General features: G+C 37.5%; 1 protein-coding gene across 2 annotated transcripts; it reads right to left on the bottom strand.

Annotated features, from left to right (window-relative positions):
* Positions 1-269: 269 nt before the first annotated feature.
* Positions 270-23,838, bottom strand: LOC310725161 (uncharacterized protein). Of its 2 annotated transcripts, XM_083539830.1 has the most exons (25): positions 23,427-23,838; positions 21,649-21,704; positions 18,692-20,773; positions 17,455-17,577; positions 15,341-17,338; positions 15,005-15,138; positions 14,735-14,902; positions 13,936-14,115; positions 13,155-13,755; positions 12,865-13,014; positions 12,045-12,259; positions 11,759-11,834; positions 10,855-11,142; positions 9,509-9,745; positions 7,294-7,446; positions 6,807-6,985; positions 5,167-5,359; positions 4,457-4,576; positions 4,255-4,374; positions 4,126-4,146; positions 3,708-3,775; positions 3,303-3,492; positions 3,011-3,136; positions 2,703-2,868; positions 270-821 (listed from the first exon to the last, which is right to left on the bottom strand). In XM_083539830.1, the coding sequence occupies exons 1-25, from the start codon at positions 23,429-23,431 to the stop codon at positions 605-607; spliced, it is 7,866 nt and encodes a 2,621-aa protein (XP_083395956.1). In that variant the 5' UTR covers positions 23,432-23,838; the 3' UTR covers positions 270-604. The 2 variants fall into 2 exon arrangements, with proteins under 2 accessions (XP_083395956.1, XP_083395957.1); XM_083539831.1 differs by lacking the exon at positions 15,341-17,338.
* Between the last annotated feature and the right edge of the window lie 1,655 nt (positions 23,839-25,493).

Raw genomic sequence — 25,493 nt, 5'->3', positions numbered from 1 at the left:
TCTTTGAAGAAACTCTTCAGCATTTTTCAACCTTATAGCCATCTACCGTGTCTGTTGTACATGTATTTCAACATATTCGAGTGTACTGAAAAAAATAAAAAAAAAGCCCAAGCTAACTCATAAGGAACCTAAGGGACCTTAGACTTAAGGGTCTCAGTGAATCTGTCAAATGAATGTTTAAAAATACACAGTACAACACATTTTTACTGCTTCAATTTTAATATTTAATCCAACTTTCTTTCAATATAAAGTAAAAAAAAAATTTGAAAATTAAGCCTCTTCTATGCAACCATGTAATACATAAACTCTGTTGATTTACTGCTATTTTCAGCAACTGCCCTTTCAGTTCCATTAGATATAAACAATTATTTTCATTGCTGCAATGACTGTCTAATAATTGCATGCATGCTTTCAAAAGAGTTTAATTCAATTATTTAAACGAAGTAGGCTTAAATGTAAGTATATTTTAATATATTTCATATAAGATCAACAGCCAGACATAGTATACATATAAAAATGCAGTGCATGTGCCATTAACATGTTTTCCATTTGATCAAAGTGCACAAGTAAAAAAAATATATATATATTTTATAGCTATTTCCTTTCATATATTTATCTTCTCACCCTCCTCATATATGCAACTGAAGTCATGAGTGCAGGTGTCAGAAGTGGGACAGGCTGGATTGTAACATTTGTTTCTGGGTGTGATGTTGTCAAGGATACGTGGGCTGCAGTGGCTCTTGTAGTGCAAAGCAGGATTGCTGTAGTTGAAATGGGTGTTGAAATGCTCGTGTACATATTCTGGCAGTAAGTGAGGAATTCTTAACAGAGATAAAGCAAAAAGAAGAGGAGAGAATTTGAAACCTTGCAAATAAATGCACATGCAGCTTGTGCACATTTTCTTTCACTGCCATAGCCTTTAGATTTATTTGCTGTACATTTTTTCACTTACTGTATAAAATACATGCTGTACATATATTAGCATATTTATCTGCACTTATCAATTTGCACATGCACACACACACACACACACACACACACACACACACACACACACACACACACACACACATACACAGCTACAAGTTGTCTTGTTATCTGTCCCTCTACATCATAGCAGCCTGGTCCCCTGTGGCATGTTAAACACTAAAACCATTTAAATTTATGTTGATTAAAGTGTCATATCAACGTACATAAATAACTCTGCAGAGGGAAAATACAATATATCTGCTATAGGTGATCACTGTGTTATTATACACTCATTATATTTTTTCGAATCTCTTTATGTGTATAGAGAATATTCCAAGTCAGATAGAGTAGCACAATTTGGGAAACATAATATATAATCCACAGCTGACCCTGCTCATCATTTAAGACACGAGTACAATGTAAAACAGTGAAAAGCAAAATCATATTCGATTTCTTTAGTTTTTTGTTATTGGGGAAAACAATCCACAAGAGCTGTTTTTTTTTCTTTTTTTTTTTTATCTTAATATCCAGTACTGACTTCAGAGGTGAATACAGTTTTTTCTTGTTGCACTGCAATCACTGTCCACTCACAGCCCTGAATCATACTCAGGGGCCATGGTATTAATTCTAAGGATGCTTGGATGCCCTTTATAGTCTTTTTCATTTTTCATTCCTTTCTCAGTAAACACTTGATCACTGCTCTTGAAGAAAAACTATATGTTAACATGAATAAAAGAAAGGATTTCAATAAATGATTGTATCTTATACATAGAAAATGAAATATTTGTTTATTAATTCAATTTGAATAGGATTTTGGATGTGAATTTAAGAACAAATCGAAATGAAAGCTCCATCTGTAATGGTAATCAGAGTAGATGGCTGTTCTGTTCTGCCCCTATTAATCCAGATATCATGTTTAGTAAGTAGCAGAGTAATATCGCCCTCTACTGGATATTTTAGATAAAGTTTGTTATTCAAATTAAAAATACTTTTTAATACTGTAGAATAAGCATACTGTGTAAATGAGGAGCAGGACCACCTTTTATCAGTGACATTCCTACTGATTATTCGGACAGATTACTGCATACACACCCTGAAAATATTAGAACAGCAAGGCCAAGTCATTTGTTTTGTTAATACACCGGGTATGAGATAAAAAGATGAATATGAGACAATCGGTTATAATTGCAGTGTTCATTTGTCTTTTAATCACATCAAGCTGTTTGAAACAATGTGCCACCTTTTGTTTAAATCACCAAAATTTGACAAGTGTTCTTGCTGCCCAGGATTGTAGTAAGGTTGCTAATATTGTTTATAGAATTTATAGCTGTAAATATGTAATCGTGATTTTTTGTTAGATACCAACAAGAAATCCAACATGAAAACCAGAATACTGCCATATTTCAACAAAAATTGTTGTAAACAATCCTTCTCACTGTAGAATGACGAATCTCAAAGAGATTGGAGATGGCCTTATAAACATTCCCAGATTAATGAGCAGCAAAAATTCGTTTCTCTAGGTTCATGGCTGATATTCATTCTTCTTGAAATGGTGTAAAAACATATTAAATCTCTACTTGCTAAAAATCCTGCTTTTGAAGAAGTAGTCAGACATCTTCCACATTTCATTAGTAACATCTAATAAATAATAAAAATAATGAGACTCTGTGTGTATTTGTGAATGTGATTAGCTGATCATGAAGGGCAGTGTGCTGTGTGTATGTCACACTCACTCTCCAGTGACTGTTTTCCTGTGACAGCAGCAGAAGCAGGCCAGAGCAGCAAGCAGCAGGAGGAGCAGAAGAGGGATGCTGATGCCCAGAACCAAACCAAGAATCAGGGATTTATTGTCTTGCTGAGTTAAGGCATCTATTGCAGATTTATTAAGATTGTTCCTGTCTGAGATAAAAGAAACATGCTCTCTATTAGTTTTGGCTTTATAAATGAGATCTGATTTGTCTCAGTAAAAACAGCAACGTCTGTTCTTGATTATGACATGATGACGTTGAAAAGTAACAATCAAACAATGATGATATCTTACCAAAAATACAAGCCTGTGCCTCATTAATGTCAGTGTCATTACACACACATCTGTAGCCTCCATAAGTGTTGTAACAAACAGCTAGCTGTGAACACACAGTCTCGTTGGTGTGACACTCATCAAGATCTGAGAAAACAGCAGAAAAATGTTAAACAGCAAAACATGCAAATCATGTAATAGTGGGATGTGCTTTTATAGTGCAAGTCTTACAAGTCCACATTTATTTTCTTTAAACCAAAAATGATTCATTTTGGGAGGACTGAGAAAAACTAGCATGTTTACACGATTTTACCTTCTACATAGGCTGATGTGATGCCATAGTAGTGACCCACTCTCCTCAGGTAGTCCATGATGTACCAATGAGGAGTGTCACTGGACACATTGATTCTAAGCTCATTCTCTTCCTCGGATCCTGAGTTAGGCAGCAATGTTCTGGCACTGTAGAATTTATTCTGGAAACCCATAGAAAGGATTTGCTCCAGCTGTAGAAGAAGGAATTATTGTTGTCATTAGTTTTAAGATGCATTCCAGATGCTGTTGTCTTGATAATAAAATTTAATATTTTATTTAAAGTAATCCAAATTACTTTGGGGATTAAGAAGGGTACAAAAACGCACAACCAGATTTTTTCCTGAGTCAACAACTTTGACTCAAATCACAATTCATGCTGTACTGCACCCCTCAGGTCTGCTCTCACCTGTTTCACTTTCTGTTGTCCAGTTTTTTGACTGTTCCAGTTGACAGACACATTAAAAATATTCCACCCTGAAAACAAGAGGCAGCTATTTAGGTATTCCATAGACCTAAGTCAGTGTCATGTTTGTAGGAAGTCTGGCAGCTTTAGTATTTTAGTTGATTGTCATTTAGTCATTACAGAAATACATCATAGCTGCTAACAGGCCAATCAGGTATTTTTAACACATAGAAATCACAGAATGGTTCATGAATGGCCTTTTTATGTTACTATAACATGCAAGAACCAGTAACTGGGGGCACTAAGTAATGCTTAGTAGTGCTCTAATTCATGTAAAAATGATGCTGCAATCTAAGCGAATGGATTGTTTAACACTACAAAGGCACTAGCTGAGAAAACATATTAAGAAGTCTATGCTTACCTGTAGGATTTGGAGAATCGCCTACAATTACAAAACTTTATAATTAAACATTACTTATAAAGCTAAGTAATAAAATATTTACTTATCAAAATAATGAAACAATTGATCTAAAAGAGGAACATTAGTTACCACAGCCATTAGACTCCAGGGTGCTCTGATAGCGACAGGAGCAGTCCACTGAGCCAGGTGTGTTCACGCACTCAAACTTTGCATTAGGACAGGTTTCAGGGTTCTGACACTCATCAATATCTGTGTGTGGCAGGGATCATGTGACAAAAAGTCTGTCTTAAAAATGTATGGTACATTGTAAAGTGGTTGCATCACTGTATACCTGTGCACACACGACCATCACCAGAAAAGCCAGGCTTACATCGGCATGTGTAGTTATAGCCTGTGCTGTCGCAGTCTGCCATCTCATGACAGGGAAAGCGAAAAGGCGGAAGGCAGAAATCTGTAACAGAAATGAGCATTAGTTGGCAATATAAAAGATACCTTGTGAAGAGTTTTTATCAAGCTGTCGAAAAATGGAGCTAGTTAAAAAACTTTTGAAAGCCTCCACAGAAGGAAGGTGAGACAGGAGGCCATTTATGGGCACAATGATTGAAGTGCCAATATTAAAATGATCTTTTATGCATGGGCAATTTCATGATAGGTAAAAAAAAAATCCTACCAGTCCAGCACCATTTAAATAGCTTATTAAAAATGTATTGAGTTTTGCTCGAAGAACTTCAATTTACTCTACCTACGCCAAGGCTTTTGCAAAATGCATTAGTTTCGGACAGCATTTTACAGTATGTTGTTGAAATACCTACTAATATTTACATTTTTATTTATGGTATTTGGCAGACACTTTTTACAGAATAACTGACACTGGAGTCTCTTTCAAAAATACATTCTGATACTGGTTCATTTGATTTCAGACTAATAATACCATGAGTCTAAAAACTGTAATATAATAAGAAATAATATGGATAGTATCATTTGAAAATTAGAAATGATAAGAAAAGATTATATTCTAAATGTAAAATGAATGAAGATTACCATTCTGAAAGCATTTGTAACCTTGTTTGTCATTGGAAACAGTAGGGGAAGGACAATCTCCACAGCTAAAATGGTCCCCCTCTGTCTGACTGTGGCAGTCCACTCCAGGGAAGCAAGGCTTGCCTCGACACACATCCGTTCTAGATCCACAGTATCTTCCACCAAAACCTGGTGGGCACAGACACCCAACAACCTGGGAATAAAAAAAATGAGTAATTATGAACAACAGCATGTGTGTAAAGGAGAAAAACAGCAAGATATGATAGAGAATTCCAGAATTTGCGAGAGCTTGTCTTTATTTAGACTCATCATAGTAAGAATATATTTGTCAAAGTCAATTCAAAGTCAAAGTGAACTTTATTGTCATTCAGCCAGGAGGCAAGTTGCAAAGCAGAATGAAACTGAATTTCTCCAGAGGCTCAGGTGTGTAAATGTAACATATAGCAGTCAGCAGCCAAGACAGGTAACAAATAGACATTAGAATAGACATTAACGAAAAACAATACACATAGATAATACAACACACACACACACACACACACACACACACACACACACACACACACACACACACCCACACACACACACACACACACACACACACACACACACACACACACACATCAATACAAAAGTTTATTGCATTTTAAGGTTTAGTGCACAAGTTGCAGGAATGTCGGGAAGTGCTAAGAGGCCATAAATTGTAATTTTTTTTTTCTTGTTTTTTTAAATCTTGACATATTGTAACGGATTGTTTTATCATGATCACAACCTTATTTTCTTGTGATCTTAACAACAAAAGACACTTGAGCACTTTATATTTATCACAGATAGTTAACATTCAGAAGAATAACCATAAGCATTTGTGGCACGTGTTATTATCCATGATGCAGCATCTAGAACATTCCTCGTGATCAGTACTTAATTGTTCTGTGTATTCGACATAAGAGCATGTTCTAGAGGCAGCATCATCGCAGCATCATGGAGAATAACCAAAACCATTTGAGGCAGCGCAGAATAATTAAGTTATATCAAGATCACAAAATAATTAAGTCTCAAAAACAAGACAACAGCTGTTGCTATTTCAAGATCACAAGAAAATTGAGTCACAATAACAAGAAAACAAACAAAAAAAAATGTATAATGCATGGCCTCTTAGGACTTCTGCAGGTATGTAAACTATCCGTCATAAATATAAAGTGCTCAACTGATGAGAATGAATAAATAGCACATTGCTAGTCTGGTTAATGCACAAGACTGAAAAAGTGTGCAGTTCCGCTGTTATAGTTATGACAGATCAGTAGGTTTTTCTGTATTGTCAGAATGAGTTGAGTAGCCTGATGGCATGTGGGGAAAAAGTTTTTTAAACTATATGCTACGATTAAACTCAGTATTAAGCTCAAATTAAACTGGCACTATGACAATTTATTTACAAGTGGTGTATAGACTAAACTTAATGGATGGGTAAGGTGGTAGCTCAGTGGTTAAGGATCTGGGCTACTAATTAGATGGATGGGCGTTCAAGCCACAGTATCACAATGCTGCTATTTTTGGGGACCCTGAGCAAGGCCCTTATTGAGAATAAAGAACTTCACTGTGCTGTAAAGTACACATGACAAGTATAAAGCACTTTAAATTACCTGGAATTTTCCCTGCAAGTGGTTCTCTGGCACACTCTGGTACTGGCAGGTTCCTCCGTTCAGACAGTTGCAGAGTTGCAGAATGGGGATAAGAAGAGAGCTGAACATATGGTCACTCACCTGTACAGTGAGCAGCACGGGCTGAATATTTAATGGAGTCCACACTAAAACTCCATCATCTGCCAGAAGAATAAATGCATTATTATACCAATAATCACATAACAAGTCCCGAAGAAATGAGCAATACAGTCTTAGAAAAAAAGGATAAAAAAAAAAAACATGGCTACCTTTTTGAGAAACGTCTTAATGTTGCCTATGAGTTACTCTTTCCATTTAAATAAGAATTTTACAAATGATTTTACAAAACATTTTAGGGTTCTGAGTTAATTTATAAAAATAGCAACAGACTTTATGTTCAGCCTAACTCTATTCAATAAGCAATAAGCAGCATCTTCATTAAATACTAGTGACACTTGAAGAATTTTACCTCTTCCTATGGTGGCCAAAGGCGGCCGTGGATGGAGCAGGGAGAAGGTGATGAAGTCGCTGTTAGCATCCTGTGCTACAAACTGCACTCTTACTGTAGTGTTCACCTTACAGCGGATTACTGTGGGCTCACTCAATATGGGTGGTATATTACCTGTTTTAGAAAATCATAATGTGCCAGGAAAAAAATAGGTAGTGTTTCAAATATAATTTAATAATATGCCGCTTGTCATTCATGAACATTCCTGATTATAGGTTCTTATGTAACTTTAGTTTAATTGCATAGCATAAGTGAGTGAAAAGTGAGAGATAACACTTCACTTAGAGTACAGGGCTTTCATGAGACATTTATATGCATAGAGTGTCTTTAATAAAGGAGCTCAAAATGATTTATGAAAGCTTTATATTAGAACTTTTGAAGTAACATAAAGCTTTAGTATCATGCTTTCTTTGTACATAAAAGAGAGCAGAGATCTTAGCTATTATTCTAGACAAACCTTACAACATGACTGTGATTGTAGGCATTTTATATATTTATCTTAAGCTAAAAATTAGTTTGAAATACCTTTTATCAGCTTATCTTTAGCTTATATACAGCTGTACCAATAACACTAGTTTTGTACAATTGTAATGCACTATGCATGCTTACATTCATACACTCATTTAGCATATTTAATCTATACAAAAAGAACAACTAAATTTTAAAATCGAAATAGATAACCAGGAGCTGAGAAGGAGTACTACTACTACCACAGAAAATATGATAAATATATAGTCTATAAGACATCTATACATACTTTGTAACATTATCCTTTTAGAATAATCATTAAAATTAGCAATGATATAAGCAATTGTCGTGGACAGGTCATTAAGGCCCAGTACAGGTTCCCTTTAAGTCAAGGTCTAGCAATATGTTACAGGTTTTCAGTTATTGATTACACTTTTACATGTCTAGTAGGAATAGGTGAAGGCAACAAAATTGTGGAATTGTGGATTTAAAACAAGGCTGATTTTGTAATAAAAATCACAGCATGGGCTCAGAAACACCTTCAGAAATTACTGTGAACACAGTTGACAGTGCCATCCGCAAGTGTAGGTTAACTCTCTATCATGCAAAAAAGAAGCAATATACTATATGAACATGAAAACTGTTGAAAACTGTACTGTGGTCAGAGGAATGAAAATCTGAAATTATTTTTAGAAAACATAGACACTGCATCCTCCAGACTAAAGAGGGGAGGGACCATACATTTTTTTTAAATCAGTGCTAAGTTAAAAAGCCTGCATCTCTGATGGTATAGGGTGCATTACTGCATATGGAATGGGCAGCTTCAAACATCTGAAAAGGCACCATCAATGTTGAACAGTATATACGGGTTTTAGAGCAAGATATGCTTCCATCGAGTCTTTTTTTGGGATGCCCTTGCATATTTCAGCAAGTCAATGCTAAACTTCATACTGCATCTATTACAAGAGAATGGCTGTGTAATAGCTGAACTAGCCTGCCTGTAGTTCAGAACTTTCACAATTTGGTGATTTGCAGCATCATGGAACAAAAAATATGACAAAGAATACCCTGGATTGTTGAGCAACTAGAATCCTGTATTAGACACAAAAGAGACAACAATCATTTCCTAAAACTTTAGCAAAAGGTCTCCTCAGTTTCCAAACATATATAGGATGTTGTTTAAAATAGAGGGGATGCTACACAACTTTAATAATCTTTTCCCCATAAAATGCTAATTTTCTAAGCTTAAACATTTGATATGGTTTCTATGTTCCGTTGTGAATACAATTTTGGGTTATGAGATTTGCAAATAATTGCATTCTGTTTTTATTTACATTGTACATCGTGTCTCAATATTGGTGTTTTATTAAAGCGGGCCAAAATAAACATAGTTTCTAAAAGTACGTGATTATATAAGTATTTCCCCTGTTGGTGATACTTAATTAGTCCTGGTGCAACTAAATGCCACCAGAAATAACATAATTTGACCTGTGGGCAAAAAAGGTTGTAACACAGCTAAGTGTATAGAAGTTAAAGTGGATGAGCCACAGTAATCTTGAAGACTTGAAGGCTTTAACACTGAGTGTTTCATTCTTACCTGAGGTAAAATAATACATGCACTTGAATAAAAAAGTCAAACTACAAGTTTTTTTACTTGTCAGGATCATTTAGAATACAGTTGCATTTGATTAGGATAATTAAGTCTCACCAAAGTTAACAGCAAGCTTGTAGATTTGCCTTTGGTCCTGCAGGCTCTGTAGGCCCAGATCTGTGTTCTTTGTGGCTAAGCTATCATGGACACATTGCATGCTCCCCTGGCAGGTCTCCTGAAGTTTGGCCAGTGTATCCGGGCTAACTGATGCCATCAATTCCTCTGTGCTCACTGGTTGAAATGGTGTCAGAAGAGGAGTGGTGAAAAGGAGACTCTCTGGAATAGGGACAGCCCCTGTGAAAGGACAGAAGGACATGACAACAATATGTAAACACAAGATAAATAATGGTAAATAACACTTGTGTGTATTGACAGATATAAATATCCTTGAACTCAGTTCATTTGTTTCTGCTTTGTTGCATAATAAGAAATTGTGTTTTATATGATCACCTATATTTACCCCAAATATAAGCAGTAAATAACATTTATAGAGACACAACCTCATACATACGTGTGTTCGATTTTAGTGAAAAAAAAAGTAAAATAAAATGTGTTACTTGTTTTACATGCTGCTAGATCAATTGGTTGCTAGTTTAATTGTTTGTTAATTGGAAGGATGTTGGACAATGTACTTAAGATAAAGATAATGACCTCTTGAGCGGGAGTGTAAATTATTTGAGTAAATAAACTTTGTTTATTACGCTATCAATTACATTTTGCACCTCGGCTGAATATGTTATTAAGGCTCGACACTCCCCTATCCACATCTGTTGCCTGCGAGTGACTTTTTATCAATGCTGACCTCATTTTCCAGTCCAAAAAGAACTGATATAAATTCTTAAGATACTAAAAACTAAAAAAGACTAAAAACAAGCTTTTGTTGAAGTTAAATAAAAATATTGCCTCTCTCTGAGTTAGCTCTGAATATTTGGTTTTACTTTATCTAAAATTATTTACTTTCATTTTATTTGTCCATTAAATCCAATTATTCTTCTACTTTGTGGCATGATACTGTCATTTTATTTGTTATGAAAATCCCTGTGTCTGTGGTGTTGATTTTGGTTAATGCAGTGTTTTGTTTTTTTTTGTTTTTAAAATAAAAACTCACCAATCAACTGTTTTTGGCTTTTCACTTACATGTGTGTTTGGGTTGAGGACTAGTGCATCATGAACCTACGTTCAAAGTACTGTTAAAATCAGATACTTTTACTCAAGTCATATTGGAAATAATGACTTTGACTTGTAATGGAATAAGTTTTGCAGTGAGGCATCTATACTTCTACTCATGTATGATTTTCCGGTACACTTTAAACCTCTGCTCTGGACTACAGAGTGCAAATGCTTATACAAGACTATGAACTTTCATATATCTACTTCTATTTGTTTTAATAAGATCAACACACATGATTGTCCGAACAGCAGAAGTTTGTTCTCAGAGGGGGTGGTGCTGTCAGGCATAGACAGTAATTGTCCATTGGAAAGAAGAAAGTCATCAGAAGTCTTGGAGCTCCAGAGGCCCAGGAGGCCTACAGTGCGATTGTAAAAGCTCTGTGGAAGCTCCACCAGTGTAGAGAGTCTCTTCGCACCCCCCATCCACACAGCCACATTCAGTCCTCCTTCATAGACAGTGGCACAGTGCTGCACCGAAGGACAGCGCACTGCAAAGCCTTGTTGTACAACATGTACTACACCTGTTAGAACAGCAGGAGGAGCTAGAATTAAACACGTTTTCCTGTTCTCATAAACAAGACAGATTTGTCTAATACAGCTTAAGTGAAATACATTAGCATGTCTATGAATTTTAAGCATGTCTTTTTTGTAGATTGGAATCACACAAGTGTGCAAACAAGTATCTATGCAGTAGACTTATACTAGAGGTGTGGCAAAGTGATACAGCAGGTAGTACTGCCACCTGAGAGCTCCAGGGTTTATTCTGAGCTCAGGTTTAAGTCTGGGTGGAGTTTTATTATTTTTTTTCTTATGTTCGCCATTTGTTTGTGTCTCATTCCTCAAGCTTCTCAACAGTATTGTTGTAGGAAGTTGATTGACTATGCCAAATGTGAATAAAGGTGTATTTCTTTAATAAGAATTGAATAAGATGTTCCTGGAATAGACTTCAAATCTACCTCAACACTGAGAAGGATAAAACACTTTTTGAAGATGATAGAAGTTAAGAATGATTACACAATGTCATTAGGTATCCTGATGATCCCCCTACAAGTTATCCATCAGTACAGGACTGAAATATACACTGGAACTAAGAACCTATATTTTTAATTCAGCTCTGTGTCTGAGTACGGTACAAACCTGCAAACACTGGAAACTCCACATCATTGATTAGTACAATGAGCTTTTCTTCAGTCACAGAGCTTCGCCATTCCACCTGCAGCAAAACAAATTCAAAAGCTTTGCATAGCAGCCCAGAAATGTGCATAGAAGGTAGAGCTACAAGTTACACCAATAAACAGTGAAATTATCGATGAAATGGGTAAACCCATTGTTTGTTTGTTTTTCATTTGCAGGCTAAAAGGATAGCTTAACTGTGAATCTAGAATCAAAGCTGATCGCAATATTGAAAAAATACAATTTGAACCTTGCCGAAGGCCTGGTGGTATGCAGCTAAGCACACTAGAGCTGGCACTTGTCTGGGCTGTCCATTAGCTTCTATCACCCCTGTTTGTCCCTGCAGAGTGAAGACATTGGAGCCTTTACTGGAGGACAGACGCATGATTACAAACACTCCTATGGCTTTGAAGGTGTAGTTAGTTCCATCGAATGTAACAAAGTGGAGGCTCCCATATGCCAAACCTGCAAGGAAAAAGGGAACAATCATATTATGTTTAATTAAAAAATCTTTAACAAGGTTCATTTTTAAGCTTAGGGTGGATACAGATGTAATCTGCAGCAGATATTTATATTATCTTTTATTATCTAGCATACAATTCCAGTGAAAAAGTCTGGAACTATTCATTTAATTCAATTATACTGTATTATTCATTTATTATTAAACACTATGCAGTGATCAAAAGTGTAAAAACAGCTGTCCTTTAAATAAATAACAGATATATACACACCTAGCCTGCTTGAATACATATTAAAGATACCTTGAATCCAATCCAAAATGTCCATAAATAAGTTCAGAGATGCAAACTTTTTCTTTTTTTACAGACCAAGCCACCACAAAACATGTCTATAAGGTTTAAACTAAGGCCACGTCATTTGTTTTAGAAGCTTTGAAAATGTTGTTAATATTGTGAAGACAATGTATTTTTGTCAGGTCTGTGTCTTCAAATATTGGCTCTACTGTATATAAAATAATCTCTGTGTTATATAATGTTAGAGAAATGACAAATGTACAGTAATTACATGTGTAACAAATTAAATGTTTGTTGTTGTGTACCAGAACATCTCACCAAGGCCAGGTGCTCCTGTGCTTTCTGGAATACTCGGGTCTAAACGTGTCCAGCCATAGCCCTGACACCGGTCTATTGGTCTCTTAGCCAAATAAAGTTCACAAAAGGAAGACTGGACACAGCACCACTGAAAGGGCATAAGATCCTTATCTGAAGACAAAAATTACAATATGACAACCATTCAGACATTCTATATTTCAGACATTCTATATATTTGAAAATACATATTAAACAATATTTTATAATATGGCCAATGAAATAATTAAAGAGTAAAAATATAGCTGCTTTACCAATGTGCTCTTTTATCCTGTCATTGGTAAAATATCGTTCACTGTATCCAGCCAACAATGGGCCTTGGGGGTCATACACACACCTCTTTCCAGCATTTTGCTTGTTGAAGAGTATCGACTGAAACACTTGTCCTGCATTTCCTCCCCAACGGAGACCCCGCAGATTCTGCACATATGTGCCATTATACTCTGGCAAGGTCTCGGGACCAAATGCCAGGTCATCCAAAGCCTGGGATCGAGTACAGGGGCATGGTGTCAGCCCTAGTGTCCAGTCTTTGGGCTCTGGCTCCTTCATAGCCCATACCTGGCACTGCCTTTGAGGATCTGCGCTGACCACTGTGTCTCCAGACAAGTCATACAGAAGCTGCCCCAATTGGCCTGTGCTTCCCACTTTGCTCTGGGGCCGATAACGACCCCCTGGGCCAAACAAATTGCTGGGTGGGTTGGGAATCTCATTGTGAAAGGTTCCAATGCCATCAGTGTAGCCTATCAGAGCGTTGTGGAAAATCCTTTGTCCTGGACCCCAGCTCATGTCACCATAGCGAAGTAAGGCAAACGAGCGAATCCCATCTGTGGTCAGGATAGCTTGAAAGGTGTTTGTCTGTAGAGTAACATTAAAATTGCTGTTTGAAAAAAATGTTTCTCAGTTCAAATATACAAAATGAAATATTATGCTATCTATGCTAAAATGTTCCACATTGAAAAGTGTTCCACTACTACATATTTGGCCAAAATTTTCCCCACATAAAAATTTATAAAAGGGCAGTCTCTTGCCAGCTACCTCAGACAAGTTGATTTTCTGGTAGGAAATAGGCAGGATATGGTCCCATGTGATTTTCAGAATCCATGTTGGAGTGAATGCAGGTTTTCCCCGTTTTATCTCAAACTGAGTCACATCTTTAGATGTACGATTGAAGACTATTTGAGAGTAAACATCTGATAAGTTCACCTGATTATATTCCTATTAGAGAGCGAAACACCAAATTGATCAGGCTAAGAATGATGAAGACAACATGATATATACTGTATGTATCTGTAAAACACATCCAATGAGGTACATTCAGTGGTGGACGAAGTACACAAACCACGTACTTAAATTTACAGTAATTTGAGATACAGTAGGTAATATATAACTCCAGTAAAAGTAAAAGTGCTCCCTTTCAACTTTTATTTGAGTAAAAAATGTAAGTATTTGCCTCCAAATGTACTTAAGTATCCAAAGTACTATGATTTATTATAGCTATATTGTTCCTATTATCATTATTGTCACAAAACTTTTGCTTAATCAACTCAGTTTATCTGAAAAGGCTCTAATGTTACTCTTAGCACACCAATCTATTCTACAACATTTTGTTGAGTAAAAAGTAAGATATTTGACTTTGAAATGTAGTGAAGTTACAATGTAACGTACAGCTATATGAAAAAGCTACTACGAATTACATTTACTTTGTTACTGTCCAGGACTCCCTTTTACAGTTGAGAGAAAACCAAAAAAAGTTTACAGTCTGATAATATAACAAACACAAACATAATTATGAAATGCAGACTTTACAAACTCATGCAAAACATCTGTTGCTAACCTTGTAGAAGAGTTTGCCATCTCCTAATGTGAGGTTAGCATCATCCCAGAACACAGCCAACATGGCCATGCTCTCATCACCACTAAATCCTTTAGGGAATGGAATAGGAAGAAGGAGCTGCTCGTTTGAATCAGCTGTTTGGAATTGAACCAGGCCATTGTCTGAAAACTAAGTAAACCTGTGTTGAGTAGTCACTTAAAAGAAAATTTGTCACTGGCAACTAAAATTCACAAATACTAATTGTTTTCATTTTAAAACTGGCATACTTACAAATATTCTTTCATAAACCTTGCTCATGAATGGGAACCCTTTAGGAGAAATGATGTATGGCGAGTTTCCATCTGCTGTTAACAATGATAACCTCACATCACCCACCTCCAGTCCAAAAGGGTACAATACATTCTCTGGGGGGACACAGAGATAAATTTACTTAAAACTCTTATTTATCCACATGTATGTTTACTAACATACGTTGTTATTTAAGTTACAAGGTCATAAAAACTGTATAAAAAATTCTTGCAGAAAATCTTAACAAAGCAAATCTGTATAGGTGACAGACACATAAAAAAATAATAATTTGTGTTGTGCTATAATGTAATGTCTAACCAATTTGTGTTGACTGCTGACAGTTGGATTTGTCATCAGGGCAGGTGCAACTGAAGGAGCCGATCAAATTTGTGCAGGTTGTGTTGCCAAAGCAAGCAGTGGATGACAGACACTCATTTCTGTCAGTGCATCCATATGATCCACTGCCCTTCTGAGCTGTCATATCCCAGCCATTAGCACACAGGCACTGAAAACCACCTATAGAGTTTTGACATATAGCAGCTAGATGGCACCCGCCTCGATTCTGCTCACACTCGTTTAGGTCCACACACACTGGCCCAAGAGCTAACAGACCTGGAGAACATTCACAAAGGTACGATCCTGGTGTATTGATGCATTTGCCTTGTGTGTGGCAAGGAGAGGTGGTTAAAGAACATTCATCAATGTCCATGCATTGTATCCCATCCCCAGAATAACCTAAAGGGCAGTGGCAAGAAAAAGAGCCTGCGTTGTTCCAGCACCGAGCAAGAGGATGACAAACAGCTGTAGTATTCTGACATTCATCTGTATCTGTGCAGGTTCCATTTGTCTCATGGTATCCTATAGCACAAGAGCACTGGTATGTACCATGATAATTGGTGCAAACCTGGTCTGGACGGCAAGAGTTGAGCATACACTCATCAATGTCAGTGCAGTTTGGCCCCTGAGCGTTGTAGCCAGGCAAACATGGGCATGAAAAGGAGCCTTGAGTGTTTACACAATATGAATTGTCTGTGCAGAGACTTGTATTTTTTTTACATTCATCAATGTCTTGACACATTGTACCGCTCAGCAGAAAGCCCATATGGCACATGCATTCATATGAGCCTGGAACATTTACACATGTGGAGTGAGCTTGGCATATCGAACCATTCTGGGATGCCAAGCACTCATCTATATCAAGACACTCTGTGATATTGCTCGAAAATCCTTTATTGCACACACAGTAAAATGAACCAACAGTGTTGATGCAGGTCCCATTAGTGCACAGGAGGTCAGTATTTGAACATTCATTGATATCCTTACATTGGGTCGCATTTAAGCTGTTACTGAAGAATCCAACCTGACATTGGCAGTAAAATCCACCTGCTATGTTGATGCAAGAACTATGTTCTGGGCATGTAGAGTTATCCAGACATTCATTAATGTCTCTACAGTGTGTTCCATTACCAATGTACCCATTCCAACACTCACAGAAATAAGATCCAAATGTGTTTTTGCACTCAGATAAATAAGGACACACTGCTGGCCTTGTGGTGCACTCATCAATGTCCAAACACAAAGAGTTTTTGGCAACAAAGCCAACATTGCATGAACAGTTGTATCCTCCTTCCATATTTATGCAGCTACTGTTATCAGGACATGTAAAATGACCCATCTCACATTCGTTTATATCCTTGCAGTGTGTTCCATTGTTCCGATAACCTTTCCAGCAGTCACAGTAGTATGAGCCTTCTGTGTTGAAACAGGAGGAAAATTGTGTGCATGTTTGCCTTCCTGCCAAGCTGCATTCATCCACATCCCTACATTCTGTTCCATTTCCATAAAAACCTTCTCTGCAAACGCAGTAGTATGACCCCAGTTTAGCATTGCACTCGGCATGTGTATGGCAGCCATGAGTGCTGTTTTTGCATTCTCTCTCGGTTACACAAATGCCAGAATCATAGACCATACCCAAAATGCAAGTACAAGTGTATGCCCCAGGTGTGTTTTGGCAAATCATGTTGCTGCCACAACGTGAAGGTAGCAGACACTCATCCACATCTGCACAGATAAAGCCATCACCCTGGTATCCCTCCAGGCAGTGGCAGATATAGGATCCCAGCATGTTGTTGCACAAAGCATGATGACTGCAGTTGTGGTGCAGGGTTGAATTCTCCAAACACTCATCCACATCCATGCAATCAAACCCTGAACCAGGCATACCAATTGGGCAAGTGCACTTGTAAGATCCAGGAGTGTTACTGCACTTGGCAAAATGATGGCACCCTCCGTTTTGAGACTGGCACTCGTCAATGTCTAGAAGTCATCCAAAATGGACAGGGTCAGGGAAACAGCCCTAATTTTCTAAAAAAAAAAAGGAGAGGCCAGGCAAATTTACAAAGAAAATGTATGTATAGAGAAATTCAACTTACCAGTACAGTTTTTTCCATTTCCCGTAAAACCACTGAGACATAAGCACAGGTGACTTCCAACAGTGTTGACGCACTTTGCAAACTCACTGCACTCGGCTTTTCCAGAAGTACACTCGTCCACATCTTGAGAGCAAAAAAGATAAAAATGTATTGAAAGAAATTAAAGGAGAAAAAAATTGGGACATTATCCAAACTGAATTGGCCTGCCTGCAGTCTAGATCTTTCACCATTTAAAAACATTTGGTGCATTATAAAACAGAAAAACACAACAAATGATACCCTAAACTGTTGAGCTGCTGGAATTCTGTATCAGACACATAAAGGACTACATTTCCTTCCCAAAACTTCAACAATGGTTCCCTCATTTCCCAGAAGTATAAAGAAAGAAGATGTGATGCTACACAGCAGTAATCATGGCATTGTCTAAACTTTTTAAAGACCTGTTTCCGCCATCAAATTCAAATGGTATATATATCCCACGTCCCTCCTTCTCATATACACACATGTACTCTGTCTTACTCCTACTGACTTTCATTCTCCTTCTCAACCTGCTCCCTACTCTCACAACAAATCACAATATCATCTGCAAACAACATAGTCCACATAGACTCCTGTCTGACCTCATCTGTCAACCTGTCTATCACCACTGCAAACATGAAAGGACTCAGAGCTGATCCTTGATGCAGTCCAACCTCCACCTTGAACCTGTCTGTTATTCCTACAGCACACTTTACGGCTGTTACACTGTCCTCATACATGTCCTGCACCACCCTCACATACTTCTCTGACTCAGCAGACTTCCTCATAAAATACTACAACTCCTCTCTCTGCACCTTGTCAAACGCTTTCTCTAGATCCACAAACATATGTAACACAATGCAATTCCTTCTGACCTTCTCTATACTTCTTCAACATTCTCAAAGCAAATATTGCATTTCAGCATGAAACCATACTTATGCTCACAGATGGTCACCTCTTCTCTCAGCCTGGCTTGCATTACTCTTTCCCATAACTTTATGGTGTGCCTGATCAACTTAATTCCCCTGAAATGTGCAAATCACTAAATTCTGTTTTAACTTACATTTTACACAGTGTCTGTTCATAGTTCATATTAATATGAAATAAAAAAATATATTTTTGTTACAAATGTAAAAAAAAATGTATCAAAAGATCATAACTAAGCAGATTCAATTTATGAAAAATATAAAACAATTACCAGATTAAAATAACTAGTTACCTGTGCATTCTGTCCCATTTTGAGAGTAACCCACTTTGCAGATGCAGGAGAATGAGCCTGGACTGTTTACACACTCTGTGTCTTTCCTGAGACACACATTCTGCTGACATTCATCTATGTCTGAACAGCTGAATCCATTCCCTTTAAACCCGACATCACATACACACTGATATCCCATAGGGGAAGGGTGGCAAAGGCCAAATGGATGGCAAGGAGGGCTACACCAGTTGCTAGGTGGGGCACAGGAGTTATTATATACCACTGTACCATTCTTACAAGAGCACACATATGTTCCTGGAGAATTAATACACACTGATGTAGCAGGGCAGGCAGTGTTTGATAGTGCACATTCATCCACGTCTAAGCAGGTGAAGCCATTTCCCTCAAAGCCCTTTTGGCATCGGCAAGAGTAGTCCCCTGGGATATTTTGGCATAGAGCATATGGGTGACATGCACCCTCTGCTGCGCATTCATTCACATCCTCACAATAAGTTCCATTTCCATTGAATCCATTTTTACACGTGCACATGAAAGAACCAACTGAGTTGACACAGGTCGCATTGGGGTGACATGACTGATTTATTAGACACTCATCAATATCAGAACATCCTGCGTTCTTACTAGGACGAGTAAACCCTGTCAAGCAGGAGCACTCATAAGAACCCTCTTTATTGGAACATTTCTCGTAGACCTTGCAAGGCTTTTCCAGTACCTGACATTCATCTATGTCCTGGCATATGGTGCTGTTAACTAGATTAAATCCCAAGGGGCAGAGACAGGAAAAAGACCCCACGCTGTTAGCACATGTGGCCCTGGCACTGCATCCACCATTGTTTATTTGGCACTCATCTATATCTGAACACAGCGTCTGGCCGTCACCTCTGTAGCCCACCATGCAAGTGCAGTTGTAACTCCCAGGCAGGTTTGTGCAGAAGGCATTCAAGGGACACTTTTGGGGCATAGAACACTCGTTTACATCCACGCAGGCTAAACCATCACCAGCAAAACCAGGGAAACATGCACATGTAAAAGAGCCAGGAAAATTGGTGCACGAAGCATAGGGGCTACAGCGTCCTACTGCACATTCATCCAGATCCTGACATTGTGTTTTATTGAAAACATACCCTTGACCACAGTCACAATAGAACGATCCTGCAGTGTTGACACAGGTTGAACCAACTGGGCATACATTATTTACTTTGCATTCGTTAATGTCGGTACACTGGAACCCATCTCCAAGAAAACCCGAGCGACATGAACACTCGTAACTGCCAAGCATGTTAATGCACAGTGCATTTGGGTCACATCGATTCTTCCCGCTGCATTCATTGACATCCACGCAAGTAATGCCATTCCCAATGAAACCTTCCTGACAGGTGCACTGATAAGAACCAGGAGAGTTCACACAGTTGGAGAACTTACTACAAATATTGTCTGCACATTCATTAATATCTTCACAGTTTTTCCCATTGCTCTGGTAGCCATTGCTGCAAAGACATTGGTAGGTTCCTGGTAGATTCTTGCAACCCTTAAAACCTAAATAGGAAGCACACACACCGGGAATTTCTGAACACTCATCAGTGTCCAGGCAAAGATAGTTACCATTGCCTTTATATCCAGGGTTACATGTGCATATATATGAACCAGGGGTGTTGGTACAGATGGCATTCCAATGGCAGATACCTGCCCTGGTGCATTCGTTATCATCTGCGCATTGAAGCCCATTTCCGACAAAACCACTTTTACACTGGCATGTTCGCCCCCCATTTGTATTGGTGCAAACTGCATCAGGGTGGCAGCCACCATTTCCTGTTTGACACTCGTTAATATCCGTACACTGAAAGCCATCTCCAGAATAGCCATCCAGGCACACACAGATGTAGCTGCCTGGTGTGTTCTTACAATGCGCTTGTATGTTGCAGTTGTGAATACCAACAGCGCATTCGTCTATATCTTCACACTGCAGTCCATCGCCAGTGTACCCAGGCAAGCAAACACAAGTTAAGCTGTTTCGTGTTTTGACACAGTCCGCATAGAGATGGCATATCTTTCCTATTGCTTCACAGTCACTGAGAATTGGAGCTGTGAGAAAGGAAATAATGAGTAAATGCCGATGATATCATGATCTTAAAACAGAATGATACATTTGTAAAATATTGTATTTTTGCAAGGAAATACATTTTTAAAGGATTGTACTTTTGTAAAGGAATATATATCTTCTCTTTGAACATGCTTGTCTGTGTTTCTTTTTTTTTTTTTTTACTTTTTCTGCATCTGATTTCCCAGTGTCGTTTAACACACTGTCTCGTCTAGAACAGTATTATGTTGCAATATCTTTTCAAAATTGTGAAATTCTACTGTGTTTTTTTTTTTTTTTGCAAAAAAATGTGAGACAACTTAAATTTTTCAAGGTTTTTATATGTGTTTTATATAGTGACATTATAGTAGTGCTTTAATTTTGCCTGTGGCAAAATAAACCTCTAAGAAATCAGAATCATCTTTATTGCCATTCATCATGAGTTGCATGTACAAGAAATTTGTCATGGTGTGCTGGTGCTATAAATATTTTAAAAACAATACAAACTAGGAAATTTAAATAATCAAATAATAAAAAATATATAAAGACATTATATAATGTTACTTTACATTGTAACTATACATTGTCACTAAGGTCATTAATATCTGAGTGCATTTGTATATTAAACTATTTAAATAATGATATGCATATATGAGTATTTAAGCATGTATTTACTTACTACATATGTTAAAGTGGTGTTATTTTTTTAAATAGTTATTCTGATTTCGTGACTAGTACTTTTCACTAGGGTTTTGCTTTCACGAACACTTTAGGTTTGTGGTTGTTGATCTTTTTTGTAATATTGGTTAGAGTCCTTTGAATGCTTTTTTCTTTGGTTATTCATCCATCACTGAAAAGTATGAGTAAGGACATGACTCACCTACATTAGTGTACATGAGAGTGGTACACAGATACAACAGGCAGAGCGTGGGAGTCCTTTCCAAAAGAGAGAGAGAGAGAGAGAGAGAGAGAGAGAGAGAGAGAGAGAGAGAGAGAGAGAGAGAGAGAGAGAGTTACAGGAAATTGGTGAAACATATCCTGTAATCGGTGTATGGTTGCGATTAGTTTGCATCTAAAAACTGTCTTATAAAGGAAGAATACTTCCTTTACCCCAAGCATTGGCAAAATGAAAAGTCAAATAAGTAGGTGAATTCCTGGAAGCTATTAAGAAATAGCTCTGGCTCATTTTCAGTAAAGGTAATCTGTTTCTACACTGAACAAAGGCTCACCTGGATATTGTTACTGTGTTCCAGTTTTGTGAGTTATGCAACAGCATAATGTATGGCACATAAGACAGTATTTTAAAAAGAATCAGATGCTTTTTTCAGGAAAAAGTAAACTTTTACATAAATGTGCTAGATAAATATTGGACCTAATTTAAGAAAATATCATAACTTGTCAAAGTTTAAATCTATTAAGGGGGATTGATTCAATGGATATGCACAATTTTATGGATATGTAACTGTTACTTTAATTCAGATTAATGTTGGAAATGTTAGGAAATCACACAATTATATAGTATGTCCCTGATCAATTAGTTTTTGAGCATTTTTGAGACTTCTTTTAATGGAATCACTCAACTGAAGTCATTTATAGAGATAGGACAAGCTATAGATAATGATTGTTGGAAATCCATGACGGGAAACACGTGAGAAATTCTTAGCTATAATGCAGATATCCAAAGAAATTAAATTTCAGCAATCACTGATACATGTTCACATATGTTCTACACATACATGAGCATTCTGGAGTAAAGAGATGAATTAAGAGGTGGAAATACTCACAGTTTACAGTTTATTATTTCAGTATAATTCTCAGCCCGTATTGATAACATGGTTAATAAACAGAGGTTAAGTAAAATAGTGGGGAATTTAGTATGCAGAAGTTAAGCTCATGTGTTGTCTGTGTGTTATTTGTTTTTAAATTACTTGCTAACTATTTCGCAATTAACTATTTCAAGACATTCTATACATACAAATTACTAGCATAAAAAAAGAAAACAAAAAGAAGAGTTTTCTTCCTAATGGATTGCTATAGTTTGGTGGTGTAAATTTGAATAATCTGTTTTGCTTAGTCTTTGCATGAATTGATATCCAAAATCTTTTGATGACTTTGCAGGTGATTTTACATAAAAAGATGTAAGATATGATATAGCGTATATAAATCTAGTAAAAATAAAGACAATAAATGATCAATTATAGCATTTAACCAGTTACCTTGAGAAAATGATTATTATAGAAATCTTAATGGCAAAATGGCATGTTACATTTATTTTTAACAATATATCTATGCTAGGATTTACATTCACAATTACAGTCCATTATTCCCTATACTCCCCAATTTAGCTTTCAGCTCGATAAACAGGAAATATGGCAACAAGAAAACAAGATTTATTATTCAGAACTAATTTACATAATTTTTTGTATACAGTCGGTAATGTGTTTAACAGTGAATCAATCAATCAATCAATCAATCTATCTATCTATCTATCTATCTATCTATCTAGATAGATAGATAGATAGATAGATAGATAGATAGATAGATAGATAGATAGATAGATAGATAGATAGATAGATAGATAGATAGATAGATAGATAGATCTATTGTTCTATTGATTAAAATCATACAACAAGGTGATAAATAGAAATTATTACTTACTGCATGTCTTAAAGATGGACTAAGGTATAAGAGGCTGGCATTAGGGATAGAGAGTAAGATATTCTTCCAGACTGCTCTTTGTGACTGTGTCCCCCCTACATGAAGACGCTCCTTCTATATCCAACTCATGTACCTCTTTTGATTCTGACCACAATAGGCCATCTTACAACCTGCTGATATCTTAAACCAGCAGAAAAGGTAACACCCATATTCTGATACACATGTTTTGTTCTCCCAGTAAATAACTATTCCCATTGGCCTCATTCTTGTCCTATTTCACAAAACATTTGTGCTAAAGAATGAAGAATCTTATTTCATTTTTAAAATTTCTTGCTCAAGATACCTGTTGCCCTCTGGATATTTCCATGTTGCATATGAGTATAACGATGGAAAGAGAAATGGTGTAGGGGTGATCATGAAGGAAGAATACAGTAAGAGTGTAGTTTAGGTGAAGAGAGTTTCTGATAGGGTGCATGGGATCATGATAAATGTCATCAGTGCCTATGCTCCACAAGTTGGCTGTGAGATGGAAGAGAGGGAATGATTCTGGAGTGAATTAGATGAAGTGGTAGATGTTGTACCTAAGAATGAACGATTGTTGATTGGGGCAGACTTTAATGGTCATGTAGGTGAAGGGAACAGAGGTGATGAGGAGATGGGTAGGTATGGTTTTAAGGAAAGGAATGTAGAAGGGCAGATGGTGGTAGATTTTGCTAAAAGGATGGAACTGGCAGTGGTGAATACGTATGTTAAGAAGAAGGATAATCTTAGGGTGACCTATAGGAGTGGGGGAAGGTGCACACAGGTGGATTATGTTCTATGTAGGAGATGCAACCTAAAGGAGATTGGAGACTGTAAGGTGTTGGTGGGGGACAGTGTAGCTAGACAGCATCGGCTGGTGGTATGTAGGATGGTTTTGGAGGTGAAGATGAATAGGGGGAGAGTGAGGACAAAAAGAAGAATAAGATGGTGGAAGCTGAAGGAGGAAGACTGTAGTGTGAGGTTCAGGAAAGAGGTCAGACAGGGGCTCGGTGGTGGTGAAGAGATGCTGGATGATTGGGTAACTACTGCAGGAGTGATGAGGGAGGCAGGTAGAAAAGTACTTGGTGTGACATCTGGAAATAGAAAGGAAGACAGAGAAACATGGTGTTGGAATGAGGAAGTGCAGGAGAGCATTAGGGGAAAGAGGTTGGCAAAACAGAAGTGGGATCGACAGAGTGATGAGAAAAGTAGGCAGGAGTACAAGGAGATGCGGCAGCAGGTTAAAAGGGATGTGGCGAAAGCCAAGGAAAAGGCATATGAGGAACTGTATAAGAGGTTGGACACTAAGGAAGGAGAAAAGGATTTATACCGATTGGCCAAGCAGAGGGACCGAGCTGGGAAGGATGTACTGCAAGTTAGAGCAATAAAGGATGGAGAGGGAAATGTGTTGACTAGTGAGGAGAGTGTGTTGAGAAGATGGAGGGAGTATTTTGAGCAGCTGATGAATGAGGAAAATCAGAGAGAGAGAAGGTTGGAGGATGTGGAGTTGGTGAAACAGGATGTAGATAGGATTAGTAAGGAGGAAGTGAGAGCAGCGATTAAAAGAGGATGAAGAATGGAAAGTCGGTTGGACCAGATGACATACCGGTAGAAGCGTGGAGATGTTTAGGAGAGATGGCAGTGGAGTTTTTAACCAGATTGTTTAACAGGATTCTGGAAGGGGAGAGAATGCCTGAGGAATGGAGAAGGAGTGTGCTGGTACCGATCTTTAAGCATAAGGGAGATGTGCAGACCTGCAGTAACTACAGGGGAATTAAGTTGATCAGTCACACCATGAAGTTATGGGAAAGAGTAGTGGAAGCCAGGTTGAGAGAAGAGGTGACCATCTGTGAGCAACAGTATGGTTTCATGCCGAGGAAGAGCACCACAGATGCCTTATTTGCTTTAAGGATGTTGATGGAGAAGTATAGAGAAGGACAGAAGGAGCTGCATTGTGTATTTGTGGATTTAGAGAAAGCATACGACAGGGTGCCGAGAGAGGAGTTGTGGTATTGTATGAGGAAGTCAGGTGTGTCAGAGAAGTAT

This window comes from Silurus aristotelis (assembly GCF_946808225.1).
Source record: "Silurus aristotelis genome assembly, chromosome: 4".
Classification (NCBI taxonomy): Eukaryota; Metazoa; Chordata; class Actinopteri; order Siluriformes; family Siluridae; genus Silurus; species Silurus aristotelis.
Note: the sequence above shows the minus strand (reverse complement) of the source record. Positions and strands in the feature narration are given on the sequence as shown.

Bases quoted from the DNA above. Each gene is read 5' to 3' on its own strand.
- LOC310725161 (XM_083539830.1), bottom strand. The intron at 14,116-14,734 runs GTTAGCAACAGA...GCTCTCTAATAG, and splicing joins ATGGCAAACTCTTCTACAAG to GAATATAATCAGGTGAACTT. The intron at 11,835-12,044 runs GTTCAAATTGTA...GTTTTGCTGCAG, and splicing joins ACCACCAGGCCTTCGGCAAG to GTGGAATGGCGAAGCTCTGT.